Genomic DNA, 17,354 nt, shown 5'->3' with positions numbered 1-17,354 from the left:
GGAGGGACCACAACCTCACCAGGCTCTCGAGCTCAGACACCTTTTGTGATGAGCTTTTCAGAGATAGTTTTGCCACATCTACTACATAAGCAGGGAAGAGCATGAGTAAACTGGTGCCCCAAGAAGCCCTAGAACAGGGGAGGAAAGCAGCACCACTCCCTCATGGGAGCTACAATCTCTGCAACAGGAGGTCACACAGCTGGAGCAGATAGTCTGGAAGGCCTGGTCTAGGCACAAAATCTTCGCATCCTCTACCACAGAATGAACTAGGTTGGAAAAGACCTTTGAGATCATTAAATCCAACCTGACCTAACATTACCTTAATAGCTAAACCATGGCACTGAGTGCCTCATTGAGTCTATGTAGTAAAGCAACGAGCCTAAATTTGAATTTAGGCGCTATCCCTGAGCATCAGTGAAATTAAAATCAGTGACTCTCATCTGCTTCTCCAGGAACATTCCTGAGCCCAGGAGGAACACAGTAAACTGAAGGCAGAAAAACAAGTGTCCCTGTTTCCAGCATCTCCTACACCACCTACATATTGTGCTCTTTTGGCCTTTGCTCTCTGGGCAACAGAAGGTTAAAGACTCAATCATCTTGAGATATTCATCTGAGACATGAGCAGCTGGCAGGGAGAAAACAAAAAAATAAGATAACAAAAAAACAGGCTCTAGAGGAATAAATCCAGGAAAATGGAAAATTACAAGTTAGAGAACTCATTTTTTTATCCCAGCACCACCCAAATGGGGTAATTTTTGGAACATTTCAAAGGGTTTCCAAAGTTATTGGTAATTAGTGCTAAAAATTGCTATGAACCATTTCACTTAGTCCTTAAAACACAGCAATGAAAAGCAGTCTTGTGAGGAACAAACAGAACTGCAAGAGAACTCCCAGTCTCTCCAGAGCTGACAGATTTTTTTTGTGATCCTCTGAGATCAAGATTTAATTTCTTCCTGCCTCAGTTTTTCTGTCTAGGAAACAGCAAGACCACCTTCATTCCCAAATATGGGCACATTTAAATATTATAAAATGCCTTTAAGAACTTCTTTTGAAACACCTACTTATAAATAGAGGAGAGAGGACTTTTCATGGTATTCTTGCAAAAGGAAAACAATGCTAAGGTGCTGGAATTGAAGTATCCCTTGGTCCTCTTTCTTCTATATAGAGACAAAATTTACTAAAGTAAGCTGACCTTTATGATTTTGTTTTCTTACTTTGGGAAAATATTGTGACTATTTTTGGGTATAAAAACCTAATTAATTCAGTTACCACATTAAAATGAAATAATTTGCAATGCTTACCATCACACCTTTTATCAAAGGACTGGTTCAGCCCATTAAGAGTGAAAGAGCTACAAATTGAGGAGATTTTTATTGTATTTTACTAGCTAATTCTATTATGGCAGTTTTGAATATTTCAGTGTCCACTTCTTCAATAATTATTATTACATGTCTAATACATTTTATTTTATAAAGAAACTTTGCCATCATATCAAGTATTTTGCCGAAAATTACCTTTACACTGGATTTTATGTTTATTTAGAAAGAGAAACATCTGTAAGTTTTCATATATTTTGAGGAAAACTTGACCTATTAATAAACCAAAATCATAGGTATTACAAAGAGCAGTCTAGAAGACACCACTTTACTGAGATTTTTTTTAAGTCACTTTATCAGTGGAGCCTTTCTTGTTTTAAAACCACACCACATAATACACCAAAGAACTAATTCCACTAATAAAACTGGAGCCATACAAATTCTCTTCAGATAAAGATGTCTACAAGAGAGACTTGCTAGTGTCTGATGAAAAATTTAAGAACAGCATGGTATTCAAGGAATCTGCTTAATTATTGCCATCTTACTCTTGCAGAATTTTTAGTCTACATATTCTGTCTACTTGCAGGTGAAAAAAGTAATCAATTTCTTTTAACATCAGAGAAAAGCCTGCAGGTTTTTTATGAAACAGTCTATCAGTAGTACTATTGTTGAGTAAGGATAAGGCATTGAGTTGAAAACCAGACTTTTAACACTAATAGTTTCTGCCAGAAAAGCATTTACTAACAGGAACTGAGGAACAAAAGCAACCAAAAATGCCTTTGCATCTGGAAATGGTTACCAAAATGGCAACTATGTATAAAGTAGCACAATCACATAACCCTAAGACTTTTTTTTTTCTTTTAAAAACAAGTGTTACAGAAATATTTGACACTTCCCCCTTTTTCCCCCCCCTTAAACTAAAATACTTTAAAATTTTAAATTAATTAAAAACTAACAAACAAGGGGTTTTTTTGTGTGTTTTTTCCCCTCCTACTTATTGTGACATTTTGGAACTGAATTATATAGCATATATATAGGTAACTAATTACATTTCAGTCTAGCCAGTTCTAACACACAGCTCCTCTCCCCAATCAATTTTGATAGCATAGAAGCACAAAGAAGCCCAGTTTAGAGAGTCCACATGTGTTTAATCTTTGATTAATTGAACCAAAACTAAGCGCCTCCAGACATATTTCTTTTAATCACAGGAAAGATATCTTTTCAGTCGCTTTGCTAGTAGGACAGAGTCAGCAGATGTCTGCCGGGTCTAAAGGGAATTTCTCTTTCTCTGGAGAAAACAGTTTAAATAGGAGAGGAACAGACATATGCTGACTATGTACTGCTTAACAGATGACGTAGAGAAGCATCTACTACCTCAGGGAGTGGAAAGGGGCAGTTTTCAAATTAAATTTCTTTCAAATTCAAAGTGATCAGCTGAAATCAATTTACATACAGGATACAAGTCAAGTCAAACAATTCTCACCAAAAGAGCTCACAGACACAAAGATGCAAATCTGTCTTTGTCAGCAGTATGATCTCAAAGAAAGGTTTTAACCTGATGACAGTAAAAAAGAAAAACCAAAATGAATTTCTTCATCATTTTAAACACAGAAGATACTTTTGTTTCCTGGGGAATGAGAATTCAAAATAATGTTTCGTTAATATGGAGTATTTACCAAATATTCTCAATTCATACGCAAAATATATTGGCACACTGCAAATTTATCTCCAAATACTAGCTCAGAAGCAAGTCTTCCAAAACTTCAGAAAAACTTTTTTCAAAGTGTCATACTGGGGAAGAAAGCATCAGAACAACCAATACATGAGGATTACGAGTCAGCATTTTACTTGTCTGACTTTATACTTCTCCTCCAGGCGTACGTCCTGCATCACCAGCTAGGAAATGGAAACACTCGTAAAAATAGGAACGCTCTTCGCTTCGTCTAGTTCTACCACGATGTTTTGGGGGAGGGAGGAGGAGGAGCGCTGGAGGTGGGGGAAGAGAGATCAAGACTCTAAAGCAGAAACTGGGAGAAAATCTATTGGACATCTATTAGACAAAAACACCATATAAAGACTCCCTTGGACCTGAGGAAGCTCACAAGCAGGAAAAAAGAGGAGATAGCCAGTGGTGCCAGTGAATTTGATAACTTGCACCAAGGAGTTCCCTCCAAACTCTGCTTGAGGCTCAGCCATGGGCACACAGGCTGGAGGCCTATTAAACAGCACATCACTTAGTGCTGTGGGAAAGGAGAAGAAGCAGCATCAGACACCGAAAATAGACTGTAGTACCAAAGCCTCCTTTTCCTTCTTCATGCAATTAGGATATCTGTTGTTATTCGCATTTATACTTGATGCTAGCAGTCCAAATTGTCTTCCACAGGCCTCTGAAAAGCAAAACTAAGGAGAACTTCGGTATCAATTCACTATGTTGGCTGGAGTCAAGAAAAATACCTCAATAGTTGTCTCAGGCTCATGCTTGAAATAGTAGAGCCCTTCAACCTGAACAACTCTGATTCAATTTTTTTCTCTAAAACTAACAACTTGATGACGAAATGTGCAAAGCACAGCTTTCACCTCATTTTAAGAGCCAAATCCCCCAGTTTTGGTTCAAGGTTTCAGATAATCTTTTACCCATAAGAGCTGCCATTCCACAAAAAGACTGCCACCACGTTGTTTGATTAATGAATTTGCTGAGCAGCACAGCAATTTCTGGCAAGAGTATAAAACATCCAATTTTGCTTAATCATCCATCCCAGCATGGCCATCATAACACCCTAAATTAGTCATCAGTTTAAGAATAATCTGTTTATTCACAGTATCACAACCCATCAAGAACTCTACTCCTAATTTCCTACGCAGTTTCTGAGAAAACACAGACATGTAAAAACAGTTTTCAGGCAAGGTGTGCATTATTTTGCCCTGATCTTGGCATGATTGCATTGAATAGGACCCTTTTATTTATGTGCTCTGTTTTCACAGTGGTTGAAAGTCTCATGTAACAGCATTCATGACAAATTTTCATTTTTCAAGTATTGTTGTTATCCACTGACAATAACACTCACCTGTGAACTCTTTTGATACAGAATTAGCTATAATGCTCAAATATGTTGATGCACATCCTCAGTGAAAGTCCTCACAGTCTGCTTCCAAAATCTAGTGAAACTTAGCACTTCAGATGTAGTATGAACAGGCTTCCAAACATCCCCACAGAACAACCAAAACCCTGAAATACGAATCTTACAACTCATGATTTTTAAGACTTTTAAGAACTAATCTTACAAATTTCCAAATACATACAAGCTGCATTTTAGATAATAAACATGGAAATTTCCTTTAATAATAGACTTAGATGTAACTGTAAAATGAAGTTCTGCCATACCAAACTTAGAAGCACATTTAAGTTACGGCATTTCCAGTCAAACTTCACTGCTTTGGTTTTCTCTAGGTTCTGTTTTGGTTTTTTTTTTTAATCTCTAGGGTTTTGTTTTTTTAAATCTGTACATAAGTTTATTCCTTAATGCAAAAATTAATCTTGTAACCCTCTCTAAAGCATGCACAGCCAGTAATTCTATTATTTTATCCATTTATTTCATGAGTGCAGCCAAAAGACCCCAAAAAGAAAGACCTTTTGTGACACCTTAGAACTAACCACATACTTGAAACAAAGCCCTGACTTTTGGGAGGCTTTGCCAAATAAAATTGTAAGCAACATAAACAGCACATGTTTGCCATGCACATGGGTGCCTCAAATGATGGAAGTTCTGATGCGCATCCAAAATGTTTTATTCGTTGTCATGCAGCTGAAGGGAGTCACCTGTTGTTTGTCCCATTCTCTTAACACACCAGTGATTACACATAAGGTCCATTTACACAAATTTAATTGTTTGACTTTTGACAATGTTGCATAACTTGCAGGTAGTAACACAAACAATAACACAGGAAGACTGTATATTGCCTAAAATTAATGCAAAGTGAGGAAGAATTTTGCAGCTATTTGAGCAGCTCATATTCTGCCTAACAGGAAAGTGAACTACAGGGAAGTCATCACTGATCTTCAGATTCTATAATCTTAAAACTATAACAAAGCATTTTTAAAACTAAACCAGTCATCTAGTATATATTGAAGATTATGTTATGATGATGACAAAGCTACACGTGAAAGAATCATGCCAAGTACCCTGGTCATAAATATACCCCTTCTCTAAAAACTCACTCTGACAAGGCAAGGGGTGAGAGGAAAAAACTTTTGTGGTAAAAGAGAAATATGCTTGTCTCAGAGAAATACGATTTGCAAAACAGATTTGCAGAGCCCCTGACTAGCAAACATAACCAGCTTCATTTGCATTCTATTTTTTCTTAACAGCCCAGAAAATTTCTACAGCAGGGAAAGGAAGATGAATATACTCCTTGCAGCTATTGCTGCCACTCTCGACATGAGTAGGCTTCTACAAAATTGTTACTCAACAGATAACCTGCACGATCCAGAAGTACAATTTTCCTCAAAAAGGAATTACAGAAAAAAAAAAATTAAACACTTGCATCAAACTATCACACACCAATAGCTGAATTTGGTGTTAATCAGGTGGATCCATTCACCAGACAGTCCTGAGAGATTCAAACATATGAAGCAGCTTGCAGCCACTTTCCAGTCGGATAATGCACTTTTTCAAAACTGTATTTCTCTACTCTGAAAAATGACTTTGTTTTCCAGCTGTTTATGTGATAGCCAAAACAGTCTTCAGCCTTTACTCTGAGGCTGTATGATTCCACTTTCTTCTCCCACCTGACATTTATAGAGAGAATTAGCCAGCTTCATTTTGACAGGGACATGCCCTTTTCACATTCTTTGGGACCTTTCACCACCAGAGAACGTGTCACTGGTAGGCAGTAACCCAAAACCAGCTACATTCCTCCAAAACAAAACATGGAGATAATTTAAGCAGGTCTCCAGTGATCAAAAGGCTGAGTTCAGGAAGTCAGGAAGAGGGAGGGAAATGGGACTTGGAAGAGCCTCAGTCTGGAGGATGCCTCCAGCCTGTTACCTGATTATCCCATCGCTCTCCCCTTCTGGGCTACACTGCAGAAACTGCATGCTTCTGGAAATTAACTCTGAACACATACAGCCAGTCTCCATTTCAAAAAAATTCTGGAAATGGGATTTCAAATACAAATGAAACCAGTCAACTTAAAAAAAAAAATTAAAAATCCCCCAGTTAAAAAGGAGTTACATCACTTGTTTGACTGACTTGCAATTCCCATTTCTGTTGCCTTCCTTTTTATGCCAATTGATCTCCTTCCCATTTATGAAGATATTACAGATCCAAATTGCAAAGAAAATGTCATGTAATATTAAATTACAAAGCTTCTTTGCACAGAGCTGTGTAAAAGAGAGTAGTTTTACTACTCTCTAAAGTGTCTGAAAGATTTTAATTCCTGAAATATCAAGTGGCTGGCTAAAGAACATGTTTGGTAGATTTAGGATACCACTCTTCGCCAGCCAGAGGATCACCTTGTTTTTTAAGGATTTTTAGGGGATGGGGCATAGTTTCAAAGAAATAACCATAGAAACTTAAGGAAATACAGCTGCACAAATACTTTTATATAAAATAAAATAGCATTATGGAGAAGATATAACAAATCCTCAATGCTGTGAGTAGACACACGACATCTTCAAACATTCTGGAAGGGCCACAAGAGGCAGAGACTGAATACGAGACTTATTTAATTCAATTTGCTGATAATAAATGGTATTTAGGTCATGTTCAATGGTATTAATTGAGGACTAACACTATCATTACTGAGATATATATCAGTGGAAGAAAATGCAGCACCCTCTGGATTAAATGACATGCAAATGTCAGTCAAGTCACCAAAGAGAGGTTGATGACTAGAAAGTGACAAAGCACAGGGAAAACTACCTTCAGTTCTATGATTTAAGTCCCTACTCCCTTGTGGTAATCAAATCTAATGCTGTTTCGCAAGCTTTTAAAATACACAGGTATTTAAAAAGATAAAATGGCTTTTAATACAGTGCAATCTTCTGAAATCTTTGTAGCTTTGAAATCCCACTACATTTCCTTCTTTGCTACTACGGAATCTATGCACAGTGTGATTAAGGAAAATGTCCACCTAATCAAATAGGCAACAAATTCTCTTTGTGGGCAAATCTCAAAAGATGAGCATTGGAACTGCTTAAAAAGCTAAAAAATAATTGCAGGAAGGCATACAGACATGAAAATTTACTTTAATATTAACCTGAATCTAAAGTCAAATGTAAAACATCCATTGAAAATGTTATTATATGAGATGATGGAAGAAGGGTGATAAATTGCCTATCATGTTGTGAAACAAACTGGTGCAGACATGAGCTGCCTCTTCCAGGGAGAGTTAGCAGCTACACTGCAAAACATGATGCTGTTTCCTGTTTCACAAAAGGTTTTTGGGTAAAATTGCAGCATCAAAGCAAATAACGAGTACTCAATGATCTTCTGTACTTTGTGGAAAGTAGGCACCAAATAAAGGCAATTTGACTCTGTAAACATACAAAAATTAAACTGTAACATAAGGATTTCTAAACCAGCAACTGTGTATGACTAGAGGTATACAAATGTAAATGCTCTGGTGCTCAGAACAGGTGTGCTGAGAACTAATCAGAGCAGTTTGCTGATTTGCAGCAATCCGCTGTGAACCTAGCTCCAGTTTATAATGACGATAGCATTACCCCTATAATGCAGAGCTTTTTAATTTAATGCAAATTTATTCCAGCAGCCTTCAACTCTTTCCTTGTTCCTCACCTCTTCTGCGCTATTTAAAGTGTTTTGGTGCTATTGCACTGTCACATCACTACCTTTTCTACTAAAATAATAACCTTTACTGTTCAAATTCTTTGTCTATGGTGTCCTGGTATGCAATTAAAACTGTATGCCATAATACCTACAAATTTTATTTCCAAATATTAATTGTGATTTTCTTTTTTCCCTGACAGCACTGTTGGTGGTTATTTTTTGATACTACCCCTTCATACAAGAGCTAGTGAGATCCGCTTTGAGGTGGATTAAGAATTTACTGCTACACTATTGTTAAATGGTGTACATTTACATGCTTGTAAGAAGATACTTTTTTGTCTTGAGTGTTGGCAGAAACTCTCAAAAAACTTGTGACAATATCGGTATTTTGCATTCAGACCCTGTTGGTCAGACTCTCTAGTATAATCACATGAAAATTACTTGAGCCAGGGGTGACAAACACATTTAACAATTATGTACCAGTTGAATTGCTGCATGCCACAGTGCATCAGCCATTGAAGAGTCCACCTCACGTTTCTGGGTTCTGATGAAAAGTTGTCGAAGACACAGAAACACTACGTGCATTTCACACATTGCTTCGAGGTACATCACAAACCAAAAGAATGTGAAATAAGCACAGAACATTAAAACCCATTCTAAGAACCAACATGAAGTGCTATAAATGAAATAGCAATTAGATAAAAATCAAGATCTTAGACATTAAATGCCCACTCAAAATTACACTTAACAAGATTACACTTTTACTGGATAAGCATCCTTCCAGCTACCCAGACACTGATTACTTTTATCACTAGAAGTGGTTAACGAGGAAACAGCATGATCTTAGTCATGTATATCCACTTTGTTATATGTGAAGCTTGAGATCCTTCTGGTGTAGTTATTAAAGTCCTTGGGATTGTCTTAAATATGCAAGACTAGATGGAGGGCTCAAGCAAATGCACAAATTTATAGTTTATTCCTTGGCCTTCGGTGAGACTTATGAAAATTTAACCTTTCTTCCAAAATTATACACCAACGGTGGCACTTAACTTATCTAAGAGATAAGAGCCTCTTCAGAGCTAGTTAACAACATGAATCATTCAGTCAACAGAGATCACTGTTTTCAGAGTGACTCACCCAGTTCTGTGCTGCTCTTCAACAGGACACCAGGTGAATTGCTACACATTACAAAGGAAGCCTATAAAAGCCACTTCAAAACAGATACCTAACTTTGAATTGCAAGGTTTCCTCTCATACTTCAGTAACCCCCAAAACTGATTTTTTTTGACCTACGCTTGGCCCTCCATACAAATGCTTAAACCACTTTAATGCACACTCTCTTCCTCTAAAACAAGTAGAGTTTAAAGGATACACAGGAAGAGATAAGCATTACAAAGTGATGCGAACATACTTGACTGCTCCTTCCGTTGGCCAAATACTTAAAACCAGAGAGATAATTTTGTGGGCCAGTTCCTTCAGAGAAAAAAAAAAAATTGTTTCTAAATCTGCCATTCTTCCTAGTGTTTATTTGTGCAACAACAATTACCCTGTTAGATCAAATCGTGGCTATCCTACCTCCTATTACACACTGTAAATTGCATGGTTATCTGGAGAGGAAAAAACATGTATAAATTGAAACTAAGTGTACAGGATGTTACAAACAGTAAGCAATCATAATTTCATGGAAGCATAAAAGTAGTGAGCACAAAATCATCTGAACTTCTCCAGTGCTATGATACATCTTCTGACTCTCCTATTTTCCTATCTCAGTATAAATAATAATTAACCGTGTAATTCCTTCATTGCTTTTAAGTCACTGCCTCAGAGGCAGCTCACACTTATTTTTATCTTCAAGTAACATCAAAGCAAGCGGCTCTTACCAAAGAGTGGGGGGGGGGGGGAATGTACTTACTTGCCACCTCCAGTGATGCATTGTGACTTACAGCTTCCCCGAGGTAATTCCTTGCCACACACACATAGACCCCTTCGTCCGGCCGGCTCTTGCGCCCGTGCACGATGCGCAGGAAAAATAAAGATCCGCTGGGCAGCAGCATCCGGTGGGAGCGCGGATCATCCTTGTCCGTTTCCACCCGTTCGCCCCCCTTGTACCACTCGATGGTGGGGGTCGGCCTTCCCTCTGCTTTGCAGTTCAGAGTGGCTGGTTCTCCTTTGGAAACAATCAAATCGGAGGGGTGTTCCACAATTCGAGGTGGGAAATCTTCCTGTCGAAGACGGGAACCTGCAAGGTAAAAATGTAAAGTTTTCTTAGGGAATCACTGCCAGGTACAGTCACGGTCTCGTAGCATAGCATTTGATAAGAGCAGCTATTAACATCCCGAAGTGTACAAAAGAAAAATGCACTTCACTGTGTGCAAGGTTCTCCCAGGTGAGTATGTTCAAAAGCATTTTTTCAACAGGGGACCTATGTTAGTGAACTGCCATATTCCTAAATCACATCAATCTTTACATGGATCTATTCATGTACATAAATTTATACATACATGCATATGCATATCTAGAATTACAAAAACTAGTCCTACAGATACTCCACAGAGATCAGACCATCTCAACCAGCAGAACTGGAACTGCTCTAATCCATAACCCAAAGCCATAGTCAACCTCATGCAGCCTTTCAAAAAGGCTATTAATTCATGCAGCGTCTACAGAGTAACTTAACATTTCTACTGCCCACAAAGTTGCTTTATTTCACTACTACTACTACTTTATTTCACTCTGAAGTTCCCTGTTACGTAGTGCATAGAGGTGTAAATGCATGGAGGGCCTGAGGGCTTCTTATGCCTCCTGCATCAAGGAAAATTTTACTTTATAAAATTCTAGATATCTCCAACCTAGAAAAAACTGAGACAAGAGTATCCAGAAGAAAAGAAAAGTTACAAACAAAGAAGATACTCTTCCAGACAAGCTACTCCTAAACAAGATGCTCTTCTAGAAAAGCATTCCATTTCAAACTATTTCAAAATTCAAGCTGATAACTGGCATATCAAAAAAAAAAAAAAAACAAACCAAAACCACCCAAAAACGAACAAAACAACCAAAAAAGACCAGCCAAACAAAACAAAACAAAACAAAACCCCAACCAACAAACAATAACAGTCTTCATAGATATATACTACAGATGAACGTAACAACCAACTGGGTACTCAAGAATTCCAAACTGGGAATAAACAGCTATCAAAACTTTCAGGGTTTTAAAATGTTGACTCATATTCAAATTACTGTTTTCCTTATTTCTCTAAGCACAACTTTGCCATGGATAAAAATTAGTCTCTTGGGTCACTAATTCCTGATTATTAAAATCTCAGATGCCAAGATTCTTTATTAACATTAATAACATGGGGTTTGAACAGCTGCGAAGCACCAGAAAGAAACACAAGATCTATTCACTGCAGGTTAATAGACCATAAATTGATATGGAAACAGGGAAGGGAGACAAGAAGAGGAGTGGTCAAGGGACTTCTGTTTTAAATATATGCCAAATATGTCCCATATATATACATATATATATTTATGTATATGAAATGAAAATATTCTAAAATGTACAATTTTCATTTTATTTCACATTTTCTTCATCTCAAGATAATTATATGTTAAACTAATCAGCTAGCACTGCCACACACTCTCAAATCTCTCACAGTATGGCCAGACTACACTGAAATACATTTGCATTCTGTATGTAGCAAAACAGGGTAGTTTTACATGAACATTACAGATCATTAAATACAAAACATTTCAAACAGCAATAAACCTACTCTTCAGGTAAGGTTTGGGTAGAGAGAACAGAGCCAAGGAGCTTCCAAACCCTTTTGCTGGCTACACACCCCTGCACAGCCCAAGTCTGCACATCGCTCCAAACCCAGATTTTAAGCAGCATCTCCAAGAGGTTTGGCACAGGCAAAACCCAGTGAAAGGAGAGCTAAGAGCACAAGTAAAGAAAATTGTGCCTACCAGCACTGGCCTTTTGCAGCAGCTAAAAAAGCCTCTAATATACTTCTGTGTTCCCAGAGAACACGTCCCAGTCACTGCAAAGCTGCATTTGTGTCCATTCATCCTGAACTTTTACACAGCTTTTGTGAAAAGCCCCTCATTCAATACTTCTGCCCTCACATTTGGGCTCGCCAATTTCAAATCCCTCTTTCCAAGGTAGAAATGCCTAGAGAGGGATTAAAAACCTTATTTTGTTTGTATTTTTACTCTCTTCCTATGTAACTCCCAAGGAAAGGCATAGAAACAAAGGATTACAGAGCTAAAATCAATTGCTCTAAGTCACTCTGGAGAAATAAAAAGCCAATTTCAATGTAAGATGTTTAAAGGCAGTTAAGAATTCGTTTAAAAACCAAAGTTTTGACATATGCTCATATGTACCATGTTTGTATTTTCACAGGCAATGCTAGCCAGCCAGCACACAATACAGTACAAGCCTCCTATTGTTTCTTCCAGCCTGGCCCAGACCACAAATAAATGAAATACCATTTTCAGACATATTGTATGCAAGCTTTCCACACTGACATTTAACTGGCTGTACATGTACTTCAAGTACTGTACAGAATGAAAGCATAAAGACTGACCTCTAAACTTTCTTGAAAACTGAGATTCAAAACCCTAAGCGGGGGGGGGGGGGGAAAAATCCTTCAGGATCATCCAGGAATGCTCATATATATTTTTATCTTTGCTGGATATTACTGGAGAAGATAAATGACAGAAATGTCCACTAAATTATTGGGGTTTTTTTTTAATCTTAGCATTTTATAAAGTAACATTTCTCTAGCAAATTTCATAAAACTGCTTAAATCGGGAAGGGACAAAAGTAGCATGATTAGTTGACTGGCACATAGTGAGCATTAACCACAGATTCAGTGACAACTGCCTGAGGGGTATAATGGCCTTGACAGGCAAGTTACAATCTTTCTACATATCTACACATTTTTCTTTTTCTTTTTTTAATCTTTCTTTTCTTTTAGCTAGTTATTTAAGCTGCATTTACGTTTTGTTGAGAAGAAGCAGCTTCAATTATCAACATAAATCTTAGAGTGGGCACCAATCCTGTAATTTTCCTGTCAAAAATCCTTCCCAGAGGATATTTGATAAAAAAAAAAAAAAAAAACACCTCTAGAAGCTGAGCACCTAATACATACTGGATCTGCCATTAAAAATACAACAGAGCTGCTTTTTCTTTCCCCCAAAGATGACAGCACTGGGTTATAGGAACTAACCAACTTGTGTTCTCTGCTTTTATTACAATTCAAGTATTTCATAAAAAGTCAACTGGATGCCACCAATTAAAGCATGCCATACTAATTATTTCATGCTGCTACTTAAAAGAACAATTATATGAAATCATGTTCCCAGTTTCTTGGACTGTGTCACAACACTTTTTACAAGAATTCAAACAATGACATAAACAGATGTGAAGGTTCAAAGACAACTTGCATTAAATGAATAGCAAACTCACAGAAGCTAAGATTTGCCTTTATTCCCACCTTAAAACTTCTTGTTGGTAGCATATGCAAACAAAACTTACTGAAAAACAGCAGAGAGTGTATTTAAATATGAAAGCTGCTGCTACCAGGGGTTCAAACACTGTGTACCCCTTGTGTACAAACACTTTCTCCTTCAGGGGGAAAACAAAAAAGTTTTGTGCTATTGGAACAAACTGCATCAGTCCCTCTAAACCTGAGCTCATATGCATATGGAAAACCTCATTTCCCAAGATCTATATATCTAAATAGTAATTTATCATAAGTATTATAAAATACTGCGTGACAGACTGCATCCTTAGCCAAATTCCTGAGGGCCAGTATAGTCTTGGCCCAAGTTCTTTTCCACTGCACAAATACAGCATTAACACTGATTTTCAAAGCACGAGAACCTTGCTCTTTTTTTCTCATTACTGAAACCCTATGTAAGATCTGAGTAACTGGCCTAATTGCTATCAAAGTTATTAGTAAAATGCTAACAAACAAAACCACAAGTTAAACAGCAGTGTTAGGTGATCCTTGCAAACAATTATACTTATTTAGAACCTAAGAGCTTCCCCAATTCCCCAGTGTTTCCTGTACTAACTTAACATATTTCAGAAACTTTTCAGGAGGTGGAGGGGAGTATCTTTGTGGTTTTATGGAAGTTGACTGGAAAGATGTTCCATAAGTCTCTCACTCTAGTGGTTAGAAATCTTTGCCTAATCCTCAGGTTAAACATATCCCCAAATAGTAAATACCTTGTTCTCCCTGTGCTGAATTATAAAGTGCCCTATAATTCAGATCTCTCCACAAACTTCTTGAAATTTTATGCCTTTGACATGCAATTGCAACCTTTTCCTTTTTTACCATCCTCTTGGATTCTGTGTTGTTGCTGCTCTTAAAAGTCACAAACCTAATTTCATCTGGTTTTCCCCTCATAAGATTTGCTCCCCCTTTTCCTTGTCTTAAATTCTAGTTTGAGTTTCTCCTTTTTGAAGATGGAAAACCCAAACCATATACACTCCAGAGGCAAGCAGACTTCGAGTACCATTTCAAGCACACACTGCAAACCAATATCACATCATGCTACAGGGCAAAAATAACTACAAGATAAATCAAAGTACTTTTCTGAAAGTGGCTTTTCCACCCCTATACCTGCAGCTAACCTAACCTACTGGGTTTGCCTTGTTGCACAGACAACAAATAATTTTCAAGGAGAAACAACAGAAGTAGGAAGATCCACTGAGATTTTGTCCCATTCATTTTCTTTCTCTCAACTTCTCCATTCTTTTAATATTCCTATGCTTTGTATACTACCCTTGTGCAGCTTCAATAAAACACCTGATTTCCTGAGCTTTGATGTCTACAAGAACATCACATATCAAAAAGCAACCATTTTGACATTTCCTTTTCAGGTGTTGCAGTCGTACCTTCATAACCAAAGATATGAAGTAATTAATAAAGACAGTGATGCTGGGCCTATTTGAATTTTCCCAAAGTAGTCAGCTGCATTGGAAGAGAAATTTCACTGTCTAATTCTACTTTGCTATAAAGCAAAAGAGTAAAAACTGCATTTAACTGATATTTCTGAAACACTGATTGGAGAATAGCACTGGTGTCACTTTGGACTGAGGAAGCAGGTCTTTGACAGAGTTTTATTTACAACAGCTGTTCATTTCTAACAACAGAGCATTAAACATATATTCTAGAAAAACAAAGTTACACTTTTTACCTAAATCCTGCCATTATTTTGCACAGTCATAACTGTGAACATTTCCAAAACTCTTTCAAAAGGATGCCACCTTTACAAACAAAAATGTTCACCTGCAAGTGAGAGAGTATTCGCACACTAAGGAGGAAAAGGCATAGTTGGAATGTAACAGCACTGTCGCATCAGCTGATTAATGCCCACCCGGGACTACAGGATTATTGAAATGCATTTCAAGACATGGTAAATGGTTCCAAATACTGATCTGGGAATAGGTCCAGCTCTTTTCAACAGATATCATAAAATGTGACAAGCAAGGCTCTGACTTTGGATCAGGAGAACCTGCAATTTCCCTACATCTTCCCAATGAAGAGAAATGCCCTATTTCTTTTGCTGAGAACACAGAGGAAAAGAGGTGAGCAAGATGTAACTGAAAAGAAAAGCCCTGAACACTACCTGATCACTCCCACCAGGAAACCACACTGATGTTCCCTGAAAAAGAAGTTGTTCTTATCTCAGTTTACATCAATTTGTCAAGGAATCCTTTTGTTTCCCTCCCTTAATCCCTACTGAAATTTCTGTTCCTAATAATAGATGAAATTATTAAAATATTTTCCTTTTAATTATTTCTTCCACTAAGGGATATTTTGGGGTAAAGCAAGTTGTACTTTAAATATGAAATCTGATTACAAAATGTGGGCCATGGTTTTTAAAATAAATTTGTAGACACCCACAAAATGTTTTTCCTGCTTAAAAAGACAGCAACAAAAAACACTTCAACGTTAAGATACCATGAATTACAATTGCATTTCTGTCATAGCTACCACACTATCAGGAGATGTCAGAAACCAATAATTTACTGTACACTTTTGGCTGGAAAAAAACCCAGGGTAATGACAGAGCGCCTGGAGTTTTAAGCCACGTCTGCCTGTCTCTTTGAAATAAGAGATTAAACGGGAGCTGTACTAAAAATGCCTCAAATCCAGACTGATCTCGTGCCTGGCTCTTACACTGAGAGATGTAACCCAAACACTGGAAGCTAGAGACATTCAATTTGCACAATATTCATGACCTGGTCAACTGAACAGGAGCTAGTTGCAGTATTGTAGCAATAGGCTAAATAAACAAAGACAAAAGATAATTTTTTAAGAAGTTTATATATCATTGGTGTAAATGGTTTGTTTCTTTCTGTTCCTTATTCTGCAGTAATTCTGGACATATGTGATTACGTCAGAAAAAGCCGTAAGTGTCAAGGCAAAAAGTCTTCTGGAAAGAGGTATATTATCTTAGAGTTATTTAAATACTGTGCCTGGTGGGAATGGGGAAAAAAACCTGGCAAATACGGCATTGCTCAGATATTAACACTGAGTCTCCATTTTAGTTCCTAAAGACATATTTCCCAGGGGATGCTAAGAGAGACTTGCTCTCTGAAATAATCACTTTTAACAAAGGAGCCCGAAGTGGCAACAGTAAGAGTCATGCTTCAGTTTCTTAATCCAAAATTAAATTCAACTCTTCCAAATTGCTCTCGAACAAACCACTTATTTTCAAGAGACTCAGCTTTACACTCAATCTTTGTTACACAAACACATGCTACTGGTTTGTGCAGCAGTTAGCATAAATAAGTCCTGACCTGGTTATTCATTAAATTAACTAGAATATAAATTTAAAATAATAATATTTATATTGCGTCATGTAAGAGGCTGACATTTACATAAAGCCCCAGGCAATAGTTAATGTTCCCAGGGTAAGAAACTGGTCAGTTTTATTTTTTCTTTCCCTCAGTTTTGTTTTCTGGTATGGTATTTATCTCTTCTGACTTTGGTGGATGCTGGAATAGTCTGAGATATCAGTATCTAGAGCAGTGACTTTTGAAACTAAAACTCCCTCAATAAAAACAACAACATCCCACACCAAACTGCTAAGTTGGGAATAGTATTTTCCCTTAAGGGAAACGTTAATGAAATTACAGAAATACCTTCATTAATAATGCAGAATTAACTATGACCCAGTGAGCAACTCCACTATATTCAAAAACAAAAACAAGCACAATGGTAATAAAGCC

General features: G+C 37.3%; 1 protein-coding gene across 8 annotated transcripts in view; it reads right to left on the bottom strand.

Moving 5' to 3' along the window:
* Positions 1-17,354, bottom strand: part of ROBO1 (roundabout guidance receptor 1) — a 698,238-nt gene that overhangs the window by 242,220 nt on the left and 438,664 nt on the right. For all 8 annotated transcript variants that reach the window (XM_039556121.1, XM_010399516.4, XM_010399517.4 and 5 more), the window contains one exon: positions 10,017-10,343. In XM_039556121.1, coding sequence (XP_039412055.1) covers positions 10,017-10,343 — 327 coding nt within the window. The remainder of the gene's footprint in view (positions 1-10,016; positions 10,344-17,354) is intronic.

Source organism: Corvus cornix, chromosome 1 (genome assembly GCF_000738735.6).
Source record: "Corvus cornix cornix isolate S_Up_H32 chromosome 1, ASM73873v5, whole genome shotgun sequence".
Taxonomy (NCBI): Eukaryota; Metazoa; Chordata; class Aves; order Passeriformes; family Corvidae; genus Corvus; species Corvus cornix.
This window is presented reverse-complemented; position numbering and strand designations above follow the sequence as displayed.